This window comes from Camelina sativa, chromosome 18 (assembly GCF_030686135.1).
Source record: "Camelina sativa cultivar CO46 ecotype springtype chromosome 18, ASM3068613v1".
Taxonomy (NCBI): domain Eukaryota; kingdom Viridiplantae; phylum Streptophyta; class Magnoliopsida; order Brassicales; family Brassicaceae; genus Camelina; species Camelina sativa.
In genome coordinates, this window is record NC_141897.1 from 22,354,600 (window position 1) to 22,380,079 (window position 25,480).

General features: G+C 32.7%; 6 protein-coding genes and 2 long non-coding RNA genes across 9 annotated transcripts; 5 read left to right on the top strand and 3 right to left on the bottom strand.

Moving 5' to 3' along the window:
* Window positions 1-649: 649 nt before the first annotated feature.
* LOC104762670 (annexin D2) lies at window positions 650-2,776 on the top strand. The gene is made up of 5 exons (XM_010486005.2): window positions 650-958; window positions 1,407-1,552; window positions 1,659-1,877; window positions 2,027-2,239; window positions 2,320-2,776. Exons 1-5 carry the CDS (start codon window positions 883-885, stop codon window positions 2,617-2,619), a joined length of 954 nt encoding a protein of 317 aa, XP_010484307.1. The 5' UTR covers window positions 650-882; the 3' UTR covers window positions 2,620-2,776.
* LOC104762669 (uncharacterized) lies at window positions 2,742-3,480 on the bottom strand. The gene has a single exon (XM_010486004.3). The coding sequence runs from the start codon at window positions 3,378-3,380 to the stop codon at window positions 2,772-2,774; it is 609 nt and encodes a 202-aa protein (XP_010484306.1). The 5' UTR covers window positions 3,381-3,480; the 3' UTR covers window positions 2,742-2,771.
* Window positions 3,481-4,677: 1,197 nt separating this feature from the next.
* Window positions 4,678-5,721, bottom strand: LOC104762671 (protein INCREASED RESISTANCE TO MYZUS PERSICAE 1). The gene is made up of 2 exons (XM_010486006.2): window positions 5,309-5,721; window positions 4,678-5,138 (listed from the first exon to the last, which is right to left on the bottom strand). The coding sequence occupies exons 1-2, from the start codon at window positions 5,539-5,541 to the stop codon at window positions 5,027-5,029; spliced, it is 345 nt and encodes a 114-aa protein (XP_010484308.2). The 5' UTR covers window positions 5,542-5,721; the 3' UTR covers window positions 4,678-5,026.
* A 6,326-nt stretch (window positions 5,722-12,047) lies between these two features.
* LOC104762672 (agamous-like MADS-box protein AGL70) lies at window positions 12,048-13,684 on the top strand. Of its 2 annotated transcripts, XM_019239828.2 has the most exons (6): window positions 12,049-12,183; window positions 12,377-12,438; window positions 12,520-12,616; window positions 12,725-12,766; window positions 13,069-13,110; window positions 13,276-13,684. In XM_019239828.2, exons 1-6 carry the CDS (start codon window positions 12,094-12,096, stop codon window positions 13,375-13,377), a joined length of 435 nt encoding a protein of 144 aa, XP_019095373.2. In that variant the 5' UTR covers window positions 12,049-12,093; the 3' UTR covers window positions 13,378-13,684. The 2 variants fall into 2 exon arrangements, with proteins under 2 accessions (XP_019095372.2, XP_019095373.2); XM_019239827.2 differs by having other exon boundaries at window positions 12,048-12,183; window positions 12,377-12,616.
* Window positions 13,685-14,378: 694 nt separating this feature from the next.
* LOC104762675 (protein MADS AFFECTING FLOWERING 5) lies at window positions 14,379-18,859 on the top strand. The gene is made up of 7 exons (XM_010486010.3): window positions 14,379-14,796; window positions 16,744-16,801; window positions 17,315-17,376; window positions 17,474-17,573; window positions 17,686-17,727; window positions 18,009-18,059; window positions 18,419-18,859. The coding sequence occupies exons 1-7, from the start codon at window positions 14,612-14,614 to the stop codon at window positions 18,512-18,514; spliced, it is 594 nt and encodes a 197-aa protein (XP_010484312.1). The 5' UTR covers window positions 14,379-14,611; the 3' UTR covers window positions 18,515-18,859.
* A 566-nt stretch (window positions 18,860-19,425) lies between these two features.
* On the top strand, window positions 19,426-23,792 carry LOC104762674 (protein MADS AFFECTING FLOWERING 5). Its single transcript, XM_010486009.3, has 7 exons — window positions 19,426-19,836; window positions 21,771-21,831; window positions 22,235-22,296; window positions 22,391-22,490; window positions 22,604-22,645; window positions 22,956-22,997; window positions 23,383-23,792. The coding sequence occupies exons 1-7, from the start codon at window positions 19,652-19,654 to the stop codon at window positions 23,485-23,487; spliced, it is 597 nt and encodes a 198-aa protein (XP_010484311.1). The 5' UTR covers window positions 19,426-19,651; the 3' UTR covers window positions 23,488-23,792.
* LOC104762673 (uncharacterized) lies at window positions 23,138-23,847 on the bottom strand. The gene is made up of 2 exons (XR_763539.3): window positions 23,711-23,847; window positions 23,138-23,520 (listed from the first exon to the last, which is right to left on the bottom strand). It is a non-coding gene; the product is annotated as an uncharacterized LOC104762673 (long non-coding RNA).
* Window positions 23,848-24,642: 795 nt separating this feature from the next.
* LOC147923168 (uncharacterized) lies at window positions 24,643-25,178 on the top strand. The gene is made up of 2 exons (XR_015588160.1): window positions 24,643-24,909; window positions 25,023-25,178. It is a non-coding gene; the product is annotated as an uncharacterized LOC147923168 (long non-coding RNA).
* Window positions 25,179-25,480: the final 302 nt, after the last annotated feature.

Below are 25,480 nucleotides of genomic sequence, written 5' to 3' on the forward strand. Positions count from 1 at the left end.
ATAGTTAAGAAAATGAAGAAGATGAACAAAATGAAAATCTCGTTTTTCCTAATGTAACGTTTAATATTAATCGTCAGTTCTCTCTCTCTTAGCCTATATGTATTAGCTGTTCCAATAACGTGATCTTTAAAATATTTTATTTTAGTTATCAACACCATTAAGTAAAGTGTGAACTAATCTATTCTAATCATCATCGCTTTCCCTTTGTATTTTTATAATAATAATAAAAAAAAGAATCAAGATTTAGTTTCATTTTGGACCTACTCTTTCATAAACATATATATAGTCAAACGTACGTGCCTGTTCGCATTTTGAATAATCGTTACAGTCCTAACCCACGTTTTGCATCACTTAAAAAAAATGTACTGGTCAATATCATTGAATTCATATTTTGTCATTATTTTGACACGGTTTGTATTCTCTCCTTTTCTAGTTTGTTAGAAATTGGTTTATAGCAAAAAGAAAATTTGTAGGTTTAAAAATAAAAAACAATTTAACTTAATTTGGTATAGTATCTCTTTTACATTATTGATTTGGTAATTACAGCCTTGATTTGTGAAAAGAAAAATATAAAGTTGTAATTTACACATAATTGCTTGGATTACTTTCTAAAACAATAAAGCCAAATAAATTTATTAATTTTAGCATAAAAGGAGAAAAAAAAAACAGGCTGTAAAAATATTTACTAGAAGAATATATGTGCATATTCAATTATTTACACTATTATAATTAAATGCTTTAACATACAATAACTTTGAAATTATCAAATTAAATAATTTTGGGATTCTCCCGTTACATTACTTAAGTAGACGTGCGCGTCTCTCAAAACACAGAGAGAGAGAGAGATCTAAAGAGTTCACTGATCCCAAAAAAAAAAAAAATATGGCGTCTCTCAAAGTCCCAAGCAATGTTCCTCTTCCTGAAGAAGATGCAGAGCAACTCCACAAGGCATTTTCAGGTCTCTCTGATCTTTTCCTTTTCATCACTTGATCTGCTAGATTTTGTTTCTTCTTCTTCTTCTTCTTCTACGATCTAATCTAATCTTGTTTCGTTATACACATATCGGAAAGTTTGATCCTTTTTTATTTCTTATTATGTACTCTCCAAGAATTATCGTCAAGTTTCTTAGATTTTGTTCTGTATCTGTTGATTTGGTCACGACTACGTACATTGGTGGTTAAGGGATTTACTTTGATCTTGTTTGACCTGATCTGTGTAACCCCCCAGCACAGGATCAGGTCCGATGATGTCCTAAATGATTGATTATGATGAAAGTATGATTCTTTTTGTTCTTTAGCGATCCAAAATCATGTTTTCGAAAATGACATGTGTACTTTTTTGTGTTCTTAAAACAGGAGATCTGTGACATGTCTTATAATGTTGTTTTCGGTTTGGTCTTAAAACAGGATGGGGTACCAACGAGAAGCTGATCATATCAATCCTAGCTCACAGGAACGCAGCACAACGCAGCTTAATCCGCAGCGTTTATGCAGCTACCTACAATGAGGATCTTCTCAAGGCATTAGACAAAGAGCTTTCTAGTGACTTTGAGGTTTTTTTTTTTTTTTTTTTTAACTCTTTTCTTTCTTTTAAGTTTAAGGTCTCTGTAAAATAGTCTAGTGACTGATCTGAGGATGTGAAACTGAATTTTGTAACAGCGTGCTGTGATGTTATGGACTCTTGATCCATCAGAGAGAGATGCTTATCTAGCTAAAGAATCCACCAAAATGTTCACCAAGAACAATTGGGTTCTTGTTGAAATTGCTTGCACAAGGCCTGCTCTTGAGCTTTTCAAGGTCAAGCAAGCTTACCAAGCTCGTTACAAGAAATCACTTGAGGAAGATGTTGCTCAGCACACATCTGGTGACCTTCGTAAGGTACATCAATCAATAACTAAACAGAGCCTTTGCTTGTTTGTTTTGGATATGGGACACATTTTTCTGACTTCAATCTATATACAGACCCTTTGCTTGTTTGTTCTGGATATGAGACACATTTTTCTGACATATTGTGTGCTCTCGTGTAGCTTTTGCTTCCTCTTGTGAGCACTTTCAGGTATGAAGGAGATGATGTGAACATGATGCTTGCAAGATCTGAAGCTAAGATACTTCACGAGAAGGTCTCAGAGAAAGCTTACAGCGATGATGACTTAATCAGAATCTTGACCACCAGAAGCAAAGCACAGCTAGGTGCAACACTCAACCACTACAACAACGAGCATGGAAACTCCATTAACAAGGTTAACTTAACCGTTAACTGAGTCTTTCTTTCTGCTATATTGTCTTGTTCAGACAGCTGATTATGTGGTGAATTTTGCAGAACTTGAAGGAAGAGTCAGACGACAATGACTACTTGAAACTCCTAAGAGCTGTAATCACATGTTTGACATACCCTGAGAAGCATTTTGAGAAGGTTCTGCGTCTATCAATCAACAAAATGGGAACAGACGAATGGGGACTAACCCGTGTCGTGACTACAAGAACTGAAGTTGACATGGAACGCATCAAAGAGGAGTATCAGCGAAGGAACAGCATTCCTTTGGACCGTGCTATCGCCAAAGACACTTCTGGTGATTATGAGGACATGCTTGTTGCTCTTCTCGGACATGGTGATGTTTGAAACTGTTTCAATTTCTGATGTCCCCCCCCCCCCTTTTATTACTACCTGGTTTGTTTTGAATAAAAGAGTTGTGAAACTGGTTCTGCAACTATTTATCACCAGTGTTCGTTTGAGTTTGTTAATTTGAATCAAAATCTGCTTTTTCTTTTTCTTTAAATACAATCTAAAGCACAGGCTAAAGCAAAAGCTTCATAATCTAAGCAACCGCAGCTTCCACAATCTCTACTACTACACACACAACAAAGCTTCTCTAATCTTTCTTCTTTCTTGTTCAACTTCTTCTCCGTTTCATCTAAAGCTTGGACTGTTAAAGCTACCTTCAACAACACAGGTTTCTCATCTCTAAAAACCGGACTTTTGGAGTCATCCATCACCACAAATCTCTCAATCTCCATGCCCGGCGACTCGAAAACTGATTCCCATGAAACCTCTCCTGTCCCAACAACCTCAGATCTTGATGACTTCCTAAGAAACGACGATGGTTTCTTCCTCCGTAGCTCGAAAACAACTCTTTGTTGCCTCAGTTCTTGGACTGCTGCTTCTTTCCCTTGACACTCAAGACCAAAAGATTGATCCCACATGAGTTGGTCTGATTTCGAAGAGATCTCTCTCGTGTTTACTTCGATCTGTCTGTTGTATCCTGCAGAGAGATAGAATCTAATGAACAGATTACTAGCTTGAGACTTGATCTCTACGTTTCTTGCTTCTACTATTCTCACTTCGCATTTTAGTGAACGAAGTTTCTTCTCCATAACACCCATTTTTTTTTTTTGATGCTTACAAAATCAAGAATCAAAGATGAGGTTTTTGTTGATGGATATGTTTGATAGAACAAGGACTCTCTATTTATATACAGCTTATGATGGAGGAGGATCAAATTAGTCTAAGAGTAGTTTTTGTGTAATCCATTAAGATTTAAGACCATTACACATTACTTTTGTAATATCTTAATGATAGTTGTAAGATTTGGGATCTTCGTAAGTGGTCATTGATTATCCCCACTAAAGAATTCCAAAGGACAACACTTTCTTAACTTTGTAGGCTTAATAAAGAGTATATATAGAATAAATTATACACTAGAGGGATGGTTCTATACAAAAAGAAACATGTGTGGACTAGATCATGACTTGGTGCAAATCCTCGTTAGTCCAATGAATTTTTAACTCTTACTGTGTATTGCAATACAATGATCCTTGAAACAAGCTTTGATCTTCTAAATCCAAAGATCTTATCAAGAATCAAAACTCATATATCAAAAGGTCCCACTACTTTTTTTCAGTTCACAAATTTATATGTATATCTCACAAAATTTGGATTATGTAAAAAGGCTACAAGGAAATAGACATTATAAGCCCATGCTTGATGGCCCGTTTTCAGTATTGGCCCACATTTCGGGTCAATCATATTCATCAAGAGACAATTTTATTTTGAGTGTTTTAATATCAACCGACAACTATATTTTCAAGATGAATATGTTTCTGACAAATAGCTCTTTCTTTTTGTTAACCTATCACGAATAAAAATACATCCGAGTCGAAGCTCAAATGATCAAATCAATCCACCACTTGTAAAACACTTGGCTATCCGAAAACTCTATAACCATAAGATGCATCTTCTTGATATTCAAATTTACTGATAATTTTAATGTTAGAACTTACAACATACGGTTCTTTTGCTTCTTTTTTTATTTCTCTATTAACTCATACGGTTGTTTAGTTTATATCCAAAAAAAACAAAATGGGTGGTCTTGAATCGTCCAAGCAATATTTTGTATGCTAGAACTTAAATCCCATTTAATTACAGTAGGGATTAAAAAAGCTCATATTCTATGATATTTCAACTGATATTATTTGTATAGAATAAAAAGATTATTATTTCTTGTAATTTTAAATATTGGGGGAATTTAGCCGGCCAACTGGAATTTTCGTCTTAAAAAGGAGAAAAATCTTTTGGTTTTCGTCACCCAAGATTCGATAGAATTTATTTATAGAATTTCTCACAACTGATCCCTATCACAAATTCTATTTTCTAAATACAATTAAGAATCAGTCCATCTGATATTATAAAAGTCTTTTGCAATTATATGTTACAACAAGTTGTAGACCACCTGAATACATACATCAATATTGATATTACATTACATACATATTAAACATCACAACGAAAAATCACACGAACAAAGCAAATTCGATTACTCTATACAGCTCATAATTTATCATGCTTATGAAGCTACATTTTATATGATCGCTACTACAATCATTTTAGTCTCATTTTTTTTCCTCGTAGTTTTCACCATTCTTATATACTAAACGCAAACATACTAATTTTACCCAAAGGAAAAATTATTATTAGCATAACAATTTTTTATTTTTTTTTGATAACTATCATAGAGATCATACATGATCGATTAAATACGAATTGGTTTCTTGGATGATACGAAGCTGTTTTTCTTCGCTTTTCTCTCGTCCAGCTTAATTTGCTTCTCCCTGCACTCTAAGCTACAAAATGCGTTGTTCCCTCTACAAAAACGATACAATATATAACATTTTCATTATATACGAAGTATGTATTCATATTCAACCATATTACATATATATAACGGTAATCAACATCGTTTGAAAATTAATTGAAGGGGTTTGTGAAATTAATAAAGAAAACAAAAAAAAAAAACATAAAATCGTATTCGTACCTGTACATATAAATGTCACGATGATGGCAGAGACTTCGATTGCAGAGGCTACAAGTCTTCAAGGAATCATCGTAGTTAGTAGCCATCACCACCGTCTGATTATGATGGTGCGGATGAATGGTCAGATGATCAGACGGCTGAGATGCATCATAGATCGTGGGTGTCTCGAGTGTGATCATATTCATGCTTGTTGTTCTCTTGATCAGAGATCCATGACGCTTTCCTAACACCATCTTATCTTTCTCTCTGTCTTTCTTTCTACGAAGAAGACGAAGAAGAAGTGTGAAGTGAGAGAGGGAGAAAAAGCAAAGGGCCGGGGAGGAAGAAGAGAAGAAAAACACAAGTTATTTAAAGAAAAGAAGTGGAAGAATCTAATAATAGAGATAATATTGTTTTTATTACTATAACATTCTTTAGTTAACAATTATAATTATTTTCTTTTTATATATAGGTAATCATAATGGTGTAACCGTGTAAGTAATGAACCTTGAGAAAAAAAAATTAAGAGTTAAGACAATCAATTAATCAGAGATTGCGTAACAAAGTTCGACTTCCATACCCATTGTTGCCATTATTCAATCAATGCCCAAAATTGTCGAATCTTGCTTCAAATCTGTAAATGAATCGCAAAAAATAAGTAATGATGGATACAGTTTGCAAGTGTTTTTTTGTAATCAAACAGCGCATTTAAAATTTCGATTTCATTTAGGTGAAAAAAAATTGGATATTATGAATATAGATTTGTTTAGTAATTTATCATAATTGTTCTTGTGAAAGAAAGAAAAAAAAAACCCCCCATAGGAAGGATGAGATGTACTCGTACTGTAGTTTGCATAGTCAGATAGATATATACATCTCATACGGATGAAAACATTCAAAACACCTCTATATATAGCAAGTTCTACCTCATGTAGTCATCTATAATAGAGATATCTTATGATGGAACCAAAATATGTGGATCGGTTTTACAGCTTTTGGAAAAAGTATCAAAGTAAAGTTTGATCCTAGTTCATTGCAAACTGGATTAATTAGTCAAGCCAAACCGGTTAAACTCATCGATTTTCTTTGCAGCCGGATCAATTAATCAGGTTTAAGTTTGAAATGTTATCAGAAATTAGTCTGATATATTGCAACATGCCTGCTTATATAGAATTTCACAAAAGAGAAAGAAAAAAAATATAAATTCATATGATATCATAAGCATTAGGAACAGGACAAAAGTTAGTGTGCACATGTAAATGGATGAAAGCGTCACCAAAATGTCCAAAAACGTTTCGACACATAAGCCTCCTTCAGTCCTTCTTGTATTAGCTGCACTGTCTTGTCTCACTATATATATTTCTCTATATATCAGTTTTTTTTGCCTCATTGCCTCTCACCTTTTTATTTTTGTTTTAAGTGAAAGCAGCAAACTTCATTGTTCCAAGTAAAGGTTATTTCAAATGGTTGGAGGATAATAGTATCACACTCCATACAAAACTCTCTCGACTATTATAAGACAAAAAGTTTTAGGAAACTCCTTAGAATACCAAAATGTTATTAAATTGATCTAATGTACATAATTGAGTACAATTATAAAGTTAAATGATTGTTTTTTTCTCACAGCCCCACAATTGTAATAACTTTTTCTTACATCAACGTTGTAATTGATATTTTCAAATAAAGTTTTGAAGAATCAGTAAATGGTACATGAGGTAAGCAATAAAGTTAAAAACCAATACTTAGAGAGAGCACAAAAGGACAAAGGTATCAACAATGGAACCCATCAAAGGACCCAACCAATTATTTCCATAAATCTCTAGGCCCTTAAACAAAAAAAAAAAAAAAAAAAAAAAAGCAAAAGCAAAACAAGTGTTTGGATCTGTACCAATAGATTCCATTTATTTATATTATTAGTTGTTTTAAACTTTTAAAATTAGTATTTGATGTTTCCTACCAACTTGAAAGAAAAAAGCCTAGACAAGTGGCTGGCTGGTTTATGCACCACTTTAGTTTTTCACTTTTTATCATTTTAAGAGAATTCCACTTATGTATACAGTCCCTAGACATTGTAAGTTTAATATAACATTTTATCAAAAGCAGTTTAATAAAATGAAAAAAAAAAATTGACAGGGCAATCAATATCCATGTGTTCTAATCTAATGGCTTAATCATGAAAATCTTCCCAAGAGAGGCACTTAACTTACGCAAGTGATCAAATTCAATTCACTAAGACAAATAACTTGAAAGCAACAGCTTGCAAGTTTTGTTTCTTACACAAAAATCAAAACTTTTAAAATAGCAATCATCAAAAACCTAGATGGATCTAAACACAAGAGTTTCTCTTTAACTATATATATAGTTATATATAACCAAAATCGTACTTTGGAGAATCCATTATCACCAATGCCCAAACTAACGAGGGCCAGCTTTTTGCGCTTGTGATGCCTAATTCCTCTCTTGGGGAGAACTCCTTCCTCTCATATATCTCAAATGGAAGAGCGTGTGTCCATTTTTTTAGGAAAAACTTCAAGAAAGCCTCTATAAAGATAGGCATATGGTTTTTACAATTAATTAAGGATTTTGTTTCCTCTCCTTATAGATTGTGTCTTTTGGAAGGACTAGTAATGGCAATTGAAGCTTTGTGCAACGCAACACCTTCTCCAAGTGTCCTTTCAGGTTCTTGGTTTTCAAGACTCTCGTCTTGTCTAGTGTGTGACCACCCTTTCCAGGGACCTTTGGCGCACGTACGGAATCCAAACACTGCGTTCGTTCTTGTGCAACGTCTACGACAATGGTTATCAAGGTGGCTGACTATATGGCATTTGTCGGTTATCCTTCACCACAAGTGGCTTCACTTTGTGTGGAAACTCCTTATCTTCAGGACTTGTTGTCCCCTTTGTTTATCTTGTAACTTATATGGTTTAAAGTCAAGTCTTAAAGCTTGTTTGATGTACGTCTTAAGATCGATGTTTATAGTTTATTTTATTCTCCTGTGTAAGTTTATTGGTGTATTTGGCTCATATTTAAAGTTTGCTTGTAAACCTTCAATCTAAAATTACGAAGTGTTTGATGAAAAAAAAAAACTATATATATACCTCGAAAGTCGAAACATGAGATAGCGACGGGATACTTAAACAAATGTGCAGTAGTGAAAACATCTATCTAAGCAGCATAATTATCTAAGCTCTAAAACACAGTAAAACATCATATGATCAATTCAATATTTGAAAACATAACTCAAAGACGATTCAATATTCAATATTTTGTATCTTGTGTTTGGCTGACCGACTTGAGACGAAGCGGTAAGCTTCTGAGTCGTCTGAAGTCTGAGACTCACTGAAATAGAGTGGTCAAAGCGTTTTGGTCACTTAACTTATTTGGGCCTTGGTAAATTTTTGACCCATTTAAGACTACACCTAACGTTCGTCTTCCCGGGCTTAAAACCGAAATCAGCGATTAAATTATGTGATTAAACGAATGTCCAAATAAACCCTTTTGAGTAACTTAAAAAAAAAAATCCAAAATTTATATATTTGCAAAATTTTATATACAGTATTTGCGTTATATACAGAGCCGGTCCAAAGATTTAGTAAACTGATAACAAAAAACAAATTACATTTTTAAGATTTGAACTCCGTACTTTTAAATAAAAAACCTATTAATTTGCCACTACACTAAATACAAATTGAACTAGATTTTAACCCGCGGTACACCGCGGGAAGATACATTTAAACTAAAATATGAAAATTATAAGCTACATTTTTTTGTTAATTTTTGTTTAATTTATTTAGTGTTTAAAATTGTATAAGTGTATTTTGATAGTTAATATTAGGATTTAACCCGTAGTATACAGAGAAATAATTTATTTTTACATAATCATAATTTAATCAAGTTAATTAAATATGTCTAATATTTTAATATTGATAAATACTTTTAATGAATAATTTTGTACTACCAAAATAATGATATTTCAAATTTATATTAATACTAATCCAAACCCGTGAAGCTATATAACCCCGTGAATTTGAATGATAGACCAAAAATAAAATAAGAAGTATTGTACCGAGAGAAAAATAAACAAAAAGAGGGGGAAAGACATTTATAAAACATAAAAACTTTAAAAAAGTCAGCTATTTTAGACTGTTTTCCATCAGCAAAAGAACATAGAGGTCACAATCTTTCAGCTGTGGCATGGGATGATGGGAGGCATAGGAACTGCTCCAGATTTGGTGATCACTCCATGACATCTCGATATATTTCATCACAGTTGTATATGTGCAGCTGCCAAATGAGCATAGCAAATAGGTGCATTTTTTTATGTTGCTGGTGATACTAACTTGAGAATAGGGGTCAACATTATTTATAGGTGGATATATTCAACTTATAGGTGGACATATTCAACTTAATCTCATTAATCACCACATTCAATTCTAAAATACTATAATTTTATCCCAAATTCCTATATATAAAATCGTATAAAAACAAATTAATTAAAACAAATTAATAACTATAAAATCGCATAATATATATATGGGAATATGCCAAGTTTATATTATTAGATTAATTTTGATTGATTTTAAGTCATTAATTTTTTTAATATGATTTTATATATAGAAATTCGGGACAAACTTATTGTATTTTAGAATTGAATGTGGTGATTAATTAGGAAGATAGAAAATCAAATGTAGCTGATTTATAGGCTCCTCATAAATTTATATTTAAAATCGATTATTGTAAAGAATTTGTAGAGAGATTTTAGGAGAATGAAATTTGGAAATTTTATTTCAGATTTAATAAGGAGACAAATTAGGAAATTTTTGTTTTTGTTAATGGAAAAGAGTTGAAATGATTTTTTTTTGTTTTATAATTTTATTAAATAAAATATTAATTTACAATGACATAAGATGTAAATAATTCTCAACTTCAAGCCTTCTTTGCTAAAGTTGCTGTGAAAATAATAATATAGATTAAGAGGGTGGGATGTTGTTTATAAAAATAAGGGCCATAAGCTGTTGTTTCACCAACTTTCTCTAAGATTCGGCTATGGTTATATAGTAACTTTTTGAGATCGATGAAAAAGATATAGTAATTGGTGATGCGTTCTTAGTAATTTTTGTATCGCCAATTCATCTGTTCTTCACTTTCAAGATTCCTTTTTTTTTTCTCTTATTAAGAAACAATTTGCATATTTTGAGATTTTGAGATTTGGTTTATATCCAATATTGCAATGCACTTCCCTTAGATTTGTTGAGAGATTAATTGAGGTTACTGGTAACATGTAGATCAAGAGTCATTGATTTAAATTAGATGACACATTGTGCAATTACTGATCCGGTATGTATTGTAGAATGTTTGTTTTGTAATTTCTCTTCGATTAAGTAGCGTCCAAAGGTTTATACTTGTTTTTGAAGGTTGATTGAAGTGTTTTGGATAATTTTTCACATTGATACTTGCCACACATGCCACATTACTTATCAAACCGGATATCAAATTTTCACCTTGTTAACCCTTTCAAATCGTTACTGTTGTGTGCATATATATATATATATATATATGGCACTATACAAGATAAATATGTCTAGGTTAGTGATCGACTTTTTGTTGCTCCTCAAGATGTTGTGCCTAAGTCTGCTGTGGCCTTCTACTATATGTCGCAGTGGCCTAGAGGGTTCATCAGTAGAAATTGATGGCCGGATTATACTGATAGACTGAAACCAGTAGACTAGAACCATTTGTTCAATGAATGTAATAGTCTTCTATCTTTAGTTGTGGATGGATATTCCTAACCATATGATCTTTTGACATTCTTCCATTTAGAAGAAATCTCAACTTCCTGTCTTTTAGAACATCTCGAATTGAGCACAATTAACCAAAATGAAACTGCATTGTCAAATCAATAATAACAGTAGTATGTTTCTTATATAAGACTTCCACTTTCAAAAAATTTCAATGGGATAAAAAAATATATCTTCTCGAAAATAGGAATATAACCTTTGTCAATGTGTGTATATTGATTTTGTAACAGTACACACTCTATATATATATATATATATATACAATTCTAGGTTCGTTCTTATTTGCCTCTATTTTCCAATACTGAAACTTTAGTTGTAGCGCTAGTTTCCTTGGTAGTTTTTTTGTACTTTAACTTAAAGTGTTTTTGCTTGAGATTAAGTTTTTTTTTTGACTAACTTTTTAGTTTTTCTTCTTTTTCTGATTAATGTTAAATATACAACTTAAGATTTTTCTGAAATTGTAAAAAGTATATTCATGTTATTGCATCAATATATCATTGGTAAACACCATTTAGGATTAGAGTCGTGACCTTTCTCCCTGAAATGTCAAACACACTTTCTTGGCTTGTCCTCGAAGGAGAATCCTGACATCATTTAGCTAAACGTTTTGTTGTTCTATATAACATTGATTTAGCTTAGGAAAAAATGTGCTAGTCAAATGGGAGCAGTTAGAAAATGTATAGATATAACAGGATCTTCGGGGATATGAAATTAAGAATTTAGAGATTATATACTTACAGCATTACAGTTTAGATTGCATGGATATAAATCTGATGGAATAAGAAAAGCGAAAATAGACCAATACAAAAACTAATTGTAAGCTAAGTGTTTTAAGCTATATATGTACACTTAACTGTTTTAATACATAGGCGCCTACTAGTACTGAAGTAAAGTTGTTTAAAAACAATATTGATCAGAGACACAAATTGGTTCGATCTATAATGTCATCTATTGATGCGATTGCTGGTATTTAGTTTTGTAATAGTTTTGCGTAAATTATTGTTTCTAATGCATTTTTGTTTTGTTCATGATATCTCCAGCATGTCCAAGATCATCGATCGTTATGAGATACAACATGCTGATGAACAAAAAGTCCTAGTAAGTTAGCTAAGAACATTATTCTAAGGGTTTTGATGTTGTGATATGATAGAAGAGCCTGAGATAAACTCATTGTTTTGAATTTCTCATACTGGACTTTATTCTCTTAAGTTACATTTATTGATTTTCTTCAGAAAACTCAAAGAACTTCACAATCTTTTTGGCCATTCCCTTTGTTTTCTCTTTGTCCTAGGATCTTGAGGAAAAAGCTCGGAATTATCTTCCACACAAGGAGTTGCTAGAAATAGTCCAAAGGTCAGCACTAAGATACCTTTATCCCCCTTTTCTTCTGATAAAAAATATATTTTCTTTTCTTTTGGAAACTTATGAATACAGAAAGCTTGAAGAACCAGTGGATAATGTAAGTGTAGATTCCTTAATGTCTATGGAGGAACAGCTCGAGACTGCTCTGTCCGTAACTAGAGCTAAGAAGGTATCTATGCTGCTACTAAGTGATTGTACCAATTTCCTAAAAATGTTTTGTTTAGTTAGATTTACAAGAATAGTCTTTTAACAATCCTTAATTAATGTCTCGTTGTAGACAGAACTGATGATGGAGGATTTGAAGTCCCTTCAAGAAAAGGTTAGTGCTTTGGTTTTTAATTGCTAGCAAAGCCATATGTTGTAGGGTACGCTGATTCTTAACCTCGGAGTCTGCAGATTACTAAACCAAGAACTGTTAGGTCTTGTCTTAGTTCCTGATTTATTCTTGGTTTTATTTATATGAAACCCTAACCATAACAAATGAAAAAAAAAAAAACATGTTGAATTTCTTGATCAAGACTTTTTTCCGTGGATGAGAATTACCGAATTTGGATGGCGATGATCAGATAGCTTCTAAAAACTTGTTAGAAACTAATGACCTTTACGATCTTGTCCAAACAGGAGAAGTTGTTGAGAGAAGAGAACCAGTTTCTGGCTAGCCAGGTGACAAAAACACAAACTCTTATGCTCTATGAAGCTGAGTAATCATATTTGATACACTATATAGATAGAAACACCAATACACTTGCTCAAATATGTAGATTAATTTCTTGTTAATGTTTAGTAGCTGTAGAAAAACTAAAAGAAACGAAAGAAAGTTTCTTACAGATGGGGCAGAAGACGTTTCTGGTAACCGAAGGTGAGAGAGGAATGTCACCGGAAAATAGCTCCGGTAACAAAATACCGGAGACTCTCCCGCTGCTCAAGTAATCATCATCATCAACGGCTGAGTCATAGCCTGATTCAGAATTACAAAAAAAAAAAAAAAAATTGTAAATTAGAAAAAGTTGCATAGTCTCAAACCTTTTTTTTTAATCTTCCTCTGTGTGGAAATTAAGGTAAAAAAAAAAAGAACTTTTTTATATACGAAAAAGTATTGTAAAACTAAGATAAAGATGTCGACCTTTGTTGTACCTTCGTAGACAAGATCAGAATTCGTGTGTTTGTTTTCTTGTCTGCAAGTACGGGATTGGATATATAAATATGTTTTTCTTTCTTCAGCGTGAAGAACCCTAGATATCTTCAGCTTGTTTAATCAGTTTTCTTACCTTAGGCGGCATAGTTTTCGAGTTTCTTATAGCTTGACCTTGATTGAACCATATCAGATATTTTGTACTTTTTTCTAAGTTTATTAGTTCTGCTTTTGAGGAAGTCCAAAAATAGTAAGGAAAAAAGTTGGTACAACCTCACACAGGCCTTTACTTTAAATACATCCATCCAATAACGTTAGTAGCAAAGTCTTGATGGGCTTATATTTGCTTAATAAAGATACTATTTGGGCCTAGCAGAAGTGGGATTACAAGTTTACTACACGAACCCAGAAACAGTGGAACCGGACGGTAAGTGATGCGCGAATTGTCGTAGTCGGTTCGAGTCTTAACGAGACAATTACGAGTAAACCCCAAAGTAAATTCTAAATTTCGACATATGCATAGACGGATATACCATTTCTATTTATCATATTCAATTCAAAGCCATATCCTGTTTATTCGTTTTAATAAAAATCTCATATACTTTAATAATATTACAAAAATTTAAGAAACGTGAAAAAAAACCATACGACGAATGCATTTGTTTCACATTTTTGTGATCAACAAAGAAAGAGATAATAAGAAAAAAAAAAACACGCCCGCGGTGGCGCGGCAGGTGATTCGACATGCGTTTACACGTGTCTTAGCTATATCAAAACGAACCGTTTAACACTTCTCACTGACACTCTGTGTGTGTGTGTTTTTTTTTCTCTCTCTCGTTTAAACAAAAACAAAAGAAAAAACATACTTCACTGATTTTTTTTTTGCTTCACCAATTAAAAAGGGGAAAAAAAAAAAATAGAAGAAGAAGAGAATAAATAATAAAAAGCAAAAAAACGTTCATTGCCTCCGGCCAGTTAGACGGACATCAGAATCAAAATTAGGAGATAAGACTTGCCGGAGAATTAGAAGACATGGGAAGAAGAAAAGTGGAGATCAAACGAATTGAAGACAAAACCAGTAGACAAGTCACTTTCTGTAAACGACGCAATGGTCTCATGGAGAAAGCTCGCCAACTCTCAATTCTCTGTGAATCCTCCGTCGCTCTTGTCATCGTTTCTTCCACCGGAAAACTCTACAGCTTCTCCTCCGGCGATAGGTAACTAGCTAACACTATATTATTCCTCATTTTGTTAATCTTTCTCGAGAAACATAGAGAGAGGAACTAGAGAACTAGGGTTTTGTTTTCCCCCTTTTTGAATCTTTAAGCTTAGCTTCCTGTTTTGTTCTTCTCCATGATTGATGTGTAGCTTTTAACAGATTTAAAATTAAACAATGTAGTGGCTGAAGATGTTCTTGGTGTTTGTTTTGTGTCTTTTTCATTTTCTATTGTTTTTCATATATATATATATATGTTTCAGGTTTTATCTTTTATCTTTTTTTTCTTTTGGGAATATTATTGCATGCACTTGGAGAGATTTTGCTACACGTGGTAATCATATTATATGTTTGTCTATTCGGATTTCAAGTCATCTTAATTTTTGTGTATACTTCATATAGAGTTACAGAAGAACAATGTACATTGTTAAAGTTTTTTAGATTAGTCCTCATTACCCTCTTTAATTCCACTCAATGCACCTCCGGTAGATTTGATATGAAGTAAGTAATGCAGCAGATTAAGGGTCTTTAGATTGGAATAGATGACACATTGTATATATAATATTTGGTTCTACACTTGTATTAATTGTAGATGATTTGTTTACTCGTTCTTTTTTTTTTTTCTAATGGTTTAATTTGTTAGTTAAGTAAAAGGTTTCTAGGTGATTTAAATGGTCAATTGTAGTGTATTTGCATTACTCCTTTGATCGGATATTGATTTCTCTCCTTTAATTTTTATCTATTATAAATCACACACATTTTGTTATATGAGCTTACGGTGACAATTGTATAAACCATTCGACTCCAAGCCCCAATCATGCGTACTTATTCAGTAGCTCTTTCTTTCTTTTCTTGAATTGTTGTTCCCTTCTGTTTTGCATTGCGTTAATAAAAAAGAACTGCGTTGAGTTATTGGGTCTCATGGGCCAAATAAACTAAGTTTCTACCATCACTTGGTTCCATACATTGTATCTTTTGTTTTTCCTATATAAATTTCTTACAATGACCCGAAGTGAGAGATCTTGTAGAAATGGGAATATAACCTTTTGCTGCTAAATATAAATTTTTAGCATTGCCTTGATTTTAACAGTACAAATGCTTGATCATCAAAGTACATATGTTAAACTATAACATGCACGAATTATAGGTAGGATTTGTGGAGCTTTTTTTTTCCTTTTGCTTCAAATTTTTACTTTCTTTTGGCTTCAATTTTACTCTAGTAGTAATTATAGCTAATTTCTTTGGTAGCTTTTTGATACCTTAATGTAGTGGTACTATACTATACATAAAAAGTGTTTCACTTGAGATTGTGTTTCTTATATGCCTCACTTATTACATAGTTTCAAATCACAACTTAAGTAGGATGTTTTTAGCAACGTGGAGATCAATTAAATCAAATTTCACTATGTAGATTGAAATCTTGAATAGACCACAAAGTATGAATGAACTTGAGGACCTTTTTTCATACAAAACAAAATATCATATAGGATAGGAGTAGAACAAACTATGATCGATGCCTATAATTGAAAAGAATTCAGGGGGCTGCAAAGTTGATTACATATAACGAAACCATAGAGATGAACTTGGTTGTTATTGCAAAGTCAATACAACATGAGTAGAGTAGATTTACCTATATATACGCACGACATAAAAATGAAAGAGATTGTGGACTGCAAAATGGATACTAAAACCAAAGAAACCAAAAAAAAATAAAAATGTTAATGAACCTTATGTGCTATTTTTAGCTATTTACAAGCTTTGAGGAAAGGTTAATTAACACTAATTGATTCTATAATGCAAATAAATGATATAGAAATAACATGTCATAGAAACTTTCTTTCTCTCTACAGAGTCTCATCTTACTATTATATGTGTTTCGTAGTTTCAAAATAATTTAGCATAGGTTATTTCTAATGTTTTTTTTGTTTATCTCTTGATCTTTTTCCAGCATGGCCAAGATCCTCAGTCGTTTTGAAATACAGCAGGATGCTGATCCTACAACCTCGGTAAGTCTTTCTGAGAACCTTGCGAGCATGGTTAAACATATCCATAGGTGACTGAGATGAGCACTCAGAAACTAGTTTACAGCCCATGGAGATGGTTGTTATGTTGATATTTTTTTTGTATTGCCTTTTAAAATTGTGGAGAGATCATAATATAGAGATACTATGCTCTTCACAGCCGGTATTGCACTAGAATGTCCACGGGATGGTTCCAAACTTGTCTTCTCCAGAGTTAGAATCATATCTTTTCATTATATACTCATTGCTCTAAAAGTCTTCCAACGAGATTTTGTAATTGAGATGAGCATGTATAAGCTTAGTTAGATTAGTCAATTTGAGATGGTTGTTACATGGATGCTTTGTATAGTGCATGCCTTAACATTGTGGAAAGAGATTGGCATAGAGATCGTTAGTTCTTGGTTTTAAACTTGTCGTATACCTACGTAACATTCGAGGTCTGGATTCATTTGTGTCTCTTGGAAACACAAGAAATTCAAATTCTTTCTTTCATGGCAGGATCTTGCAGAAAAAAGTAGGAATTATCTTTCACATAAGGAGTTACTAGAACTAGTCCAATGGTTAGCACTAAGATTCCTCTCCCCTTCTGATCAAATATTTTTTTTTTTTTTTTTTTTTTTTTTGGCTTCTGTTGATCTATGCATATAATATATACAGCAAGCTTGAAGAAGCGAAAAGCGATAATGCAAGTATAGATTTTCTAAAGTGCCTGGAGGAGCAGCTCAAGACTGCTCTGTCTATAACTAGAGATATGAAGGTATAAATGCTGCTACTAAGTATAGATTTTTTAAATTTCAAGAACAGTGTTTGGATGTAGCACTTCAGATCAAATTCTCCAATTTGACAGAATTCTTAATGTATTTTGGCAGACAGAACTAGTGATGGAGTTTGTGAAGACCCTTCAAGAGAAGGTTAGTGTTTTCGTATTTACTCCCATCCCAACTCCCAAGCTATGCTGACTCTTGAATCCTCTTAAACTCCGAGTCTAGAGATCACTAGACCATGTTAAGCTCTCTAGATATGTCTTGTGGTCTTGTCTAATTAGCTCCTGAGTTCTAGTCTTGGTTGCAGATCAGAAGGGTAACGTTAAAATGTTAATTATAAATTTCACTCTCCCCTTGGATGAATCATCAAAATGCTAGGAAGATGTTAATTTTAGAAAAACTGATAAAGTTCTGATGTTGTCAAATAGGAGAAGCGGCTGAGAGAAGAGAACCAGGTTCTAACTAGCCAGCTTTCAAAGGTACCATCTCTTATGTTTCTTTCTAGATACTTGCAGATACTACGTACTTCCGTATGACAGTTAAGGACTCTGATATGAATTGTAGAACTGTTCTGAGCTAATATAACTCTAGTTTTTTTTTTTAATCTCTCTTAACTTGAGAAACATGCTTTTAAACTGTAAGAAAGTTTCTTACTGATGAAAGAGTTAAGGACTGATATGGATGCTACAAAACTATGAGTGAGACTTAATAGTTTTTTTTTTTTTTTTTTTCAAAAATAAAACCATGCTTATAAGATGTAGATTCTTTAAGTAATATATACTGTTATATTATATCGATATAGGAAAAAAAATATAATATAAAAACATATATCTTACAGATGAAGAAGTCTCTGGAAACAGAGGATAGAAGAGCAATGTCACCAAGAAAAAGCTCCGGCAAGAACCCACAGGAGACTCTCCTGCTTCTTAAGTAACCACCATCACCAAGACACCAACGGCTGATTCAAACATTAAAAAATGTAAAAAAAAAAAAAAAAAAAAAAATCTGATTTGTAATTCGCAAGGAAAGCTACATGTGTGAAATATCCTCTTCTTCTCCTGCTACGGAAAGATTTAAGGGAAGCATCAAATAATGTATTTATTTTTATTGTTACCTTCGGAGACCAGATGATAAGTATAGTGTTTGGTATGTTGTTTTCTTCTGAAAATAGGAATTGGTGAGTGTATCCCTAAAAGTTGTGCTTTCTTCAGCGTGAAGAACCCTAAGGCCAAATTTATTTACTTTACCTTCGTGGCAAAGTTTCAGATAGTTTTTTTAATTTTTTGAATTTTTCATTAAGATAATTCTCCTTTTTTTTTTTTTTTTTTTTTTTTTGTAAAAAGGTTATTTTAGGTCGGTAAAAGACTTGTCTTAGCTGTCATTGTTAAGCCCAACTTCGGCCCATTAAAAAATGAAAATTCAAATTTGGTTAAAGAGTAATTTCCAATTCAAGGTGAAACTCTGTTTTTTTTTTCAAAAACTTATTATCTGATATATCCAGAAAGTTTAGCTGGCATTATTACTACTACAAGGCCCAGCCCAATATTTTTGTTTTTCGTATGGTCCAGACCAATGATAGTGCTGCGTACGGCCCAATACATAGTCATTAATGTTGGTGGGACGAACCAAATTGAACCATTATCAGTCATTAGCTGGCAAAGTCGAAACCGGATCAATATGTATATGATGAACGATAAGTTTCAACATAATATATATTATTAACGAAGAGGATAATATAACTAATCGAAAGACGCAAGAAAATAAATAAAACGCGGTCGCAGCGAATTCGGCATGCGTTAATACGTGTCTAGACTCTATCAAAACGCGTCGTTTAGCAGCTCTTTTTTTATTTTATTTTTTATTTTTTTAGTATCATTTTTTGTTTCTGCATTTTTATTCTTTTTTATTTTTGAGCAAATTTTTCATCTTTTTTTTTTTTTTTTTTTTGTATGATTTTTATTCCCTAATTAATAATGCCAGTGAATAAAAAAAAAAATGGAAAGCGTCTCCGACCAAATAATACAGACATCAGAATCAAATTAGGGCAGTAGACGTGTCGGAGAAAGAAGCCATGGGGAGAAGAAGAGTTGAGATCAAACGAATTGAGGACAAAAACAGTAGACAAGTCACTTTCTGTAAACGACGCAATGGTCTCATGGAGAAAGCTCGTCAACTCTCAGTGCTCTGTGGCTCCTCCGTTGCTCTTATCATCGTCTCTTCCACCGGCAAACTCTACAGCTTCTCCTCCGGCGACAGGTATAACTAACACCATTCTTCCCCTCCTCTTATCTTGTAGATTCCTTTTTTTTTTTTTGCTCGAGAACTTTGCAACTAGCTAGGGTTCTTCTTGTATATGTCCCCTTCGAATCTATATAGCTTGTATATATCTTCTTGTTTTGAACATCTTCAAATAATCGATGTGTAGGTTTTAGTTGAATCTAAGATTTTAAACAATGTGGTGGCGGACGAATGTTCTTGGTGTTCGTTTTTGTTCATTTTTAATTGAATTTTGTTGGAGGGATTTGTTTTTTTTTTTTTTTTGCATGCATTTTAATAGATTCGTTTCTACACGTGGTAATCCGTAATTCATGTTTGTTTATTGGTATTTTCAACTCAATCTTTAGCTGTTAATAGTTTTGTAAGAACAATGTACATTGTTTAATTTGAGATTTAGCCTAGGCACTCCTTTTTTACCCAATTCAATGCACCTCCGGAAGGATTTGTTGAGAGAAATTACATTAATTGGGGTAATGCTATGGATCAAGAGTCTAGTGGAAACGAGTCCCATTTGTTTCTTTTTATTAGTTTGCAAGTGTGTATTCTAAGATGATTTACTACTTTCTCTTTTTGTTGATTTTGATGGTCAAATGTAGTTCTTGGATAACTCATAAATCAAATTTGCACAGATGCTTTATTACTCCTTCGGTTGAGTATATATCGATTTTCTATCTTATTTTGTCATCGATAGATCACACACGTCCACTCCTAGTAGCACGGCGGTGACACTACCAAAAACCACAAGGCTATAAGCCCATTTTCATCAATTTTGTCGACTTTTAATTGTAGTTTTTGTGTGCATATTGTAAGGTGCATGTGTATATGAATTATTAATGACTAGCTCTTCCTCTTGTAGTTGTTTCCTTCTCTCTTGAAATGTTTTTTTCTTTATATTTTCTTGTTGAGGTAATTGGGTCTCATGGGACAAATTGAGTGAGCCTCTACGTTCATTTGCATGTATCATGCACAAATTGTAGATAGAAGTAATGGAACTTTTTATTTTTTGGTTCAAGATTACAACCTATAATGCTCTATAGTAGACCACCTATTATGGTCTCTTATAAGACCTAGAGGCGCCATCATGCATACGTTAGCTTTCGTGGCGTGTCTTTGTGGGCTTCATTGGGCTCAATCCTATCAATTTGTAACATTCCCTGAAATGCTAGACCCGTTTTCTTTGCTTATCAGTTTGGCTGATTGAGTGAGTGCTTCAATACTGTGTGGAGGTTAGAAGGTAGAGTTATAGCTTTTCATATACAATTGTCAGTTTTGCACCACCTTTTGGAGATTTTCACTTACAAACATGAATTTTATAATGATTTTTTGTTTTAAGGGCGAATATATTTTTCAATTAGCCATCTAGTTATGTTAATCTCGACTGCTGTTAGTTTGAAAGTATAATAAAGAATAAGATCATTGATTTAGCTTTGATAATGATAAGATGTATAGTGAGTAATTTAATACTCGAAGGAAAAAACTGCTCATATAGTACATATATGACTCTAAAGTTGATTAAAGCTGTTACTGCAAAGTTAGAAAGTAGATATTAATTAAAATGAAAGAGAAAATTGTGAACTGGAAAAATAAACTGAAGTCCATCATATTCATATTATATATGAATATTTCGTAAAAAAATTTTTTTTAAAAAACTAGTAGTTAACAAACCTTCGCTTATTATTTAAGCCATTATGCACTGAACATTTTTTATATAGAAGCCTTAAGTAATGTTACCAAAACTGTGATTTGTTGAGTGTAGTAACACAAATTGATGCTATATATAACTCAAACTGACATTATATATATATATATAGTAGAATTCTTTCTCTATAAAAGTCTCTCTCGATTTATGTTTCGTAGTTTTGGCATGGATTGTATCTAATTGTCTTTTTCGTTCTTTCTTGATCTCTCTCCAGCATGGCCAAGATACTCAATCATTATTATGAAACACAAAATGTTGATGATCGTAGAACCGTGGTAAGTTTTCCTTAAAACCTTGCATATCTGGTCACGGTCATGGGTACAGTAACTGAGATGAGCATTTAGAAGATAGATTATAGTCCATTTATGTGGATGCTTTATGTAGTCCCTTATCGTTGTGGGTAAAGACTGGTGTATGGAAGTTTTTGCACTAGAAATTCTACAACAAGGTTGTAAACTTACGTATATACCAAACCAAGTTTCTCTAGGCGTATAATCATACTCATTGCTCTCAAAGCAGTGTAAAGCATATATATAATTAGAAGGTTTTTCGTTCTTCATACATTAGAAGGTATACGACAAGTATCTAAGCTTATCGTATACCAAATCTAACTCGAGTGTTAGAAGCATTTGTGTTTCTTGGAAACACAAGGATTTTACATTCTTTCTTTCATGGCAGGATCTTGCAGAAAAAACTCCGGATTATCTTACAAACAAGGAGTTACTAGAAATAGTTCAATGGTAAGCACTAGGATCCCCTTTTTCCACCCTCGTCCTCTAATCAAAAAAAAGTTCTCTGTTCTTTTATTATGGTAATCTATGAATAAATATGCAGCAAGCTTGAAGAAGCGAAAGGTGATAATGTAAGTATAGAATCTCTAATTTCCATAGAAGAGCAGCTCAAGAAAGCTCTGTCTGTAACTAGAGCTAGGAAGGTAAATATATGCTTCTATCTATCTACTTCGTTTTCCAAGAACAGACTTTGGATCTTGCGTGATTTTGGATCATGTTTCCCAATTGACACACAATCCTCAATGTCTTGTTGCAGACAAAGCTAACCATGGAGCTTGTGAAGACCCTTCAGGATAAGGTTAGTTTCTTTGGTTTTAATCACTCTCTCGCCCATTGTAGGCTAGCTATGCTGATTCGTGAATCCTCTTAAACTCAGAGTATGCAGAACACTAGACCAAGTTTAGCTCTCTAGATATGTCTTTTGTGATCTCTTGTCTTTAGTTCTTGATTTATTTTTGTTGGTTTCATTTAAATGAAACTCTAATGAAAGTTGATTATTAAAAAGACGTTGTGAAAATTTTGATCAAATTGGTGAATTCACCGAACTGCGATGAGGATGTTTTAGAATATGTTAGAAACTAGATGACCTTTTGATCTTGTCCAAACAGGAGAAGTTGCTGAACGAAGAAAACAAGGTCCTCGCTAGCCAGGTAACAAAGACACAATCTCGTATGGTTCTAGAGGCTAATTAATCACCTTTACACACAGTATAGATGGACACTGGATAGAGAGACACAACATGCACTTGCCTATACTACTACATACGTATGAAAAGCTAAAGAGACTTTGATAGATCATAGATCATATTTTATATATATATATATATATATATATATATATATATATATATATATATAACATGCTTTCAAAATCTTTATTTACAGTTGATAGTTTAGGACCTTAATTAATGGATTATACATATGAATACATAATTAAAATAAATAAATAAAATTGCAGAATACCATGCTTCTGAAATCTAAATCTTGTAGTAATCATATATATTAAGTAAAAGAAATGTATGGAAAATTCTTACAGATTAGGGAGATGAAGAAACTTCTGGAAACAGAGGATGAAAGAGCAATGTCACCGGAAAATAGCTCCAGCAATAACCCACCGGAGACTCTGCGGCTTCTCAAGTAACCAACATCATCGGCTGATTTTTCACCATCCTTCCTGATTCAGAAATAAAGAAATAACAAAGTTCATTTATATATTTGTAAATCATAAGGAAGTTCTCTCTATACATAATTATAAATTAAAAAAAATTATCTTTAATTTCTCCCCATGCTACGGAGAAGTTTAGAGAAGAAGAAAAAATATCAAATACAGATATGGACTTTTGTTGTTGTTGTTGTTGTGTTACCTTGGGAGAGAGGATCACAGACTGGTTTTTTTGTGTGTTGTTCTTATCCGAAATAAGGAAATTGATGAGAGTTTTAATTAAAGTTTTGCTTTCTTCAGCTTGAAGAACCTTTAAGGCCAAGACTACCTACTATTAGTTTTGTTATTTAATCGCTAAGTTTGTTGTTACTTTACCTTCGTGGCAAAGATACAACAGCATATTCTTTAGTAATGAATTTTTAGTTAGCTGTTAAATTTGATTTTTTTCTTTTCTCTTTTCAGGGAGAAATAAAAATTGTATTGATGATATCGATAACTCTGCTTAAAAGTAAAACCATACAAAAATAACTCAGTATAGCATGTTAAGAATTGTCCTAGCTGTCATGGTTAAGTCCATAATCGGCCCATCTGTTAGATATATCGGCCCATCATTAAAAAAAAAAAAAAAACCAACAAATAGACGGTGAAGTAATGATGTTCAGAATATTCGATTTCATTGATAGAGATACTAATTAAAATTAAATCGGTCAGATGATATAGTATTGTACTCTTAATTAAGTGATAATAAATTCGGAATATTTCGATTTTATTGACTGATGATACCAATAAACCAGGCAAGTGTAATTTAATTTCCGTTGAACTCTTACAGAATATTTATTTTCTATAGCTGGATTTACATATATGTAGTATTATATTTGGCAACGGTTACATATATGTAGTATTATATTTGGCAAGAAATAAAAGTAATTTCTACAAAATCTAGGTTAGACATGTAGAATACGATTATAATGTACTTCATTGGTCAGCACGAATACTAGAATGAACTTAATTTCCGTTGACATTCCTAAGAATTTATTGTCTATGTAATATATTATATTCAAAGTAGCGATATGATTCCAATGATAGAGAAGGTTAATAATAGCTATATATAGGGGTTGATGTTAGTAAAGTCAAGTAAAGTAAATCAAGAAGAGAAAACAACAACACACACATACGACATCATACCACCCACACACACTCAAAGAAGATGGAAAAGAAGTGTATGTTGTTGATGATGATAGTGATGACGATGGCACTGACGATGATGCCATTACCAGCAATGAGTGAATCATATGCAGCTTGTGAAGATAGGTGCATTAGTTCGTGCCAAATTTTCTTTGTCGAAAAAGCAAAATGCATTCACGATTGTATTGGTACCAAATGCCACAAGAAGCCACCTCGGTATGTTTGTAAAATGTTTTATCTCTCGTATATGCTTATATGGTGTATGTATGTATATGGATGTGTCCTGAGTCCTGACGTATGGTTTCTTTTTGGTGGCAATGGATTTGCAGGATGGCTGCTAAAGGAATGTTTCAAGAAATCAATGCTTAATTAGAAAGAGAATATAGAAGTTCCTAAACAGCGATGTTTTGATAATAATGTTTTAGTTTTTTTTTTTTTTTTCTCATATTATATGATTTGAATAATAATAGTATTTCACCATCAAATATCTTTCCAGTGCCATTGCATGAGTGCCATTGCATGTCGTCAACATATAACTTCATATGTAGACATTTCAACCGTTCTCAGGTCAATTGGTACAATAAACCTCAGCTGTCGTCGTGGCTGAGTCCAGATTCAAAAATGGTCCCGGCCCATCCTAACACTGGCTATCGCCTCCTCTCATCAAACTTTAGTATATTATTAATAATCATTATTCATCAAATCCGATATTTAAATCCTTTATAAATTAACAACAAAATTTTAAAGCAAAACCAGATCTTCATTCATGATTAATTACTGCATATGT

Excerpts from the sequence above, each read along its gene's own strand:
- LOC104762669 (XM_010486004.3), bottom strand. The coding sequence starts at position 3,380 with ATGGGTGTTATGGAGAAGAAACTTCGTTCACTAAAATGCGAAGTGAGA.
- LOC104762671 (XM_010486006.2), bottom strand. The coding sequence starts at position 5,541 with ATGGTGTTAGGAAAGCGTCATGGATCTCTGATCAAGAGAACAACAAGC. Across the intron at positions 5,139-5,308 it reads CGTGACATTTATATGTACAG|AGGGAACAACGCATTTTGTA; the intron begins GTACGAATACGA and ends TCGTTTTTGTAG.
- LOC104762672 (XM_019239827.2), top strand. The coding sequence starts at position 12,094 with ATGCATTTTTGTTTTGTTCATGATATCTCCAGCATGTCCAAGATCATC. Across the intron at positions 12,184-12,376 it reads CTGATGAACAAAAAGTCCTA|GATCTTGAGGAAAAAGCTCG; the intron begins GTAAGTTAGCTA and ends TCTTTGTCCTAG. Across the intron at positions 12,617-12,724 it reads CCGTAACTAGAGCTAAGAAG|ACAGAACTGATGATGGAGGA; the intron begins GTATCTATGCTG and ends GTCTCGTTGTAG.
- LOC104762674 (XM_010486009.3), top strand. The coding sequence starts at position 19,652 with ATGGGGAGAAGAAGAGTTGAGATCAAACGAATTGAGGACAAAAACAGT. Across the intron at positions 22,297-22,390 it reads TTACTAGAAATAGTTCAATG|CAAGCTTGAAGAAGCGAAAG; the intron begins GTAAGCACTAGG and ends ATAAATATGCAG. Across the intron at positions 22,998-23,382 it reads ACAAGGTCCTCGCTAGCCAG|ATTAGGGAGATGAAGAAACT; the intron begins GTAACAAAGACA and ends AAATTCTTACAG.
- LOC104762675 (XM_010486010.3), top strand. The coding sequence starts at position 14,612 with ATGGGAAGAAGAAAAGTGGAGATCAAACGAATTGAAGACAAAACCAGT. Across the intron at positions 16,802-17,314 it reads ATGCTGATCCTACAACCTCG|GATCTTGCAGAAAAAAGTAG; the intron begins GTAAGTCTTTCT and ends CTTTCATGGCAG. Across the intron at positions 17,377-17,473 it reads TTACTAGAACTAGTCCAATG|CAAGCTTGAAGAAGCGAAAA; the intron begins GTTAGCACTAAG and ends TAATATATACAG.
- LOC104762670 (XM_010486005.2), top strand. The coding sequence starts at position 883 with ATGGCGTCTCTCAAAGTCCCAAGCAATGTTCCTCTTCCTGAAGAAGAT. Across the intron at positions 1,553-1,658 it reads AGCTTTCTAGTGACTTTGAG|CGTGCTGTGATGTTATGGAC; the intron begins GTTTTTTTTTTT and ends ATTTTGTAACAG. Across the intron at positions 1,878-2,026 it reads CATCTGGTGACCTTCGTAAG|CTTTTGCTTCCTCTTGTGAG; the intron begins GTACATCAATCA and ends GCTCTCGTGTAG.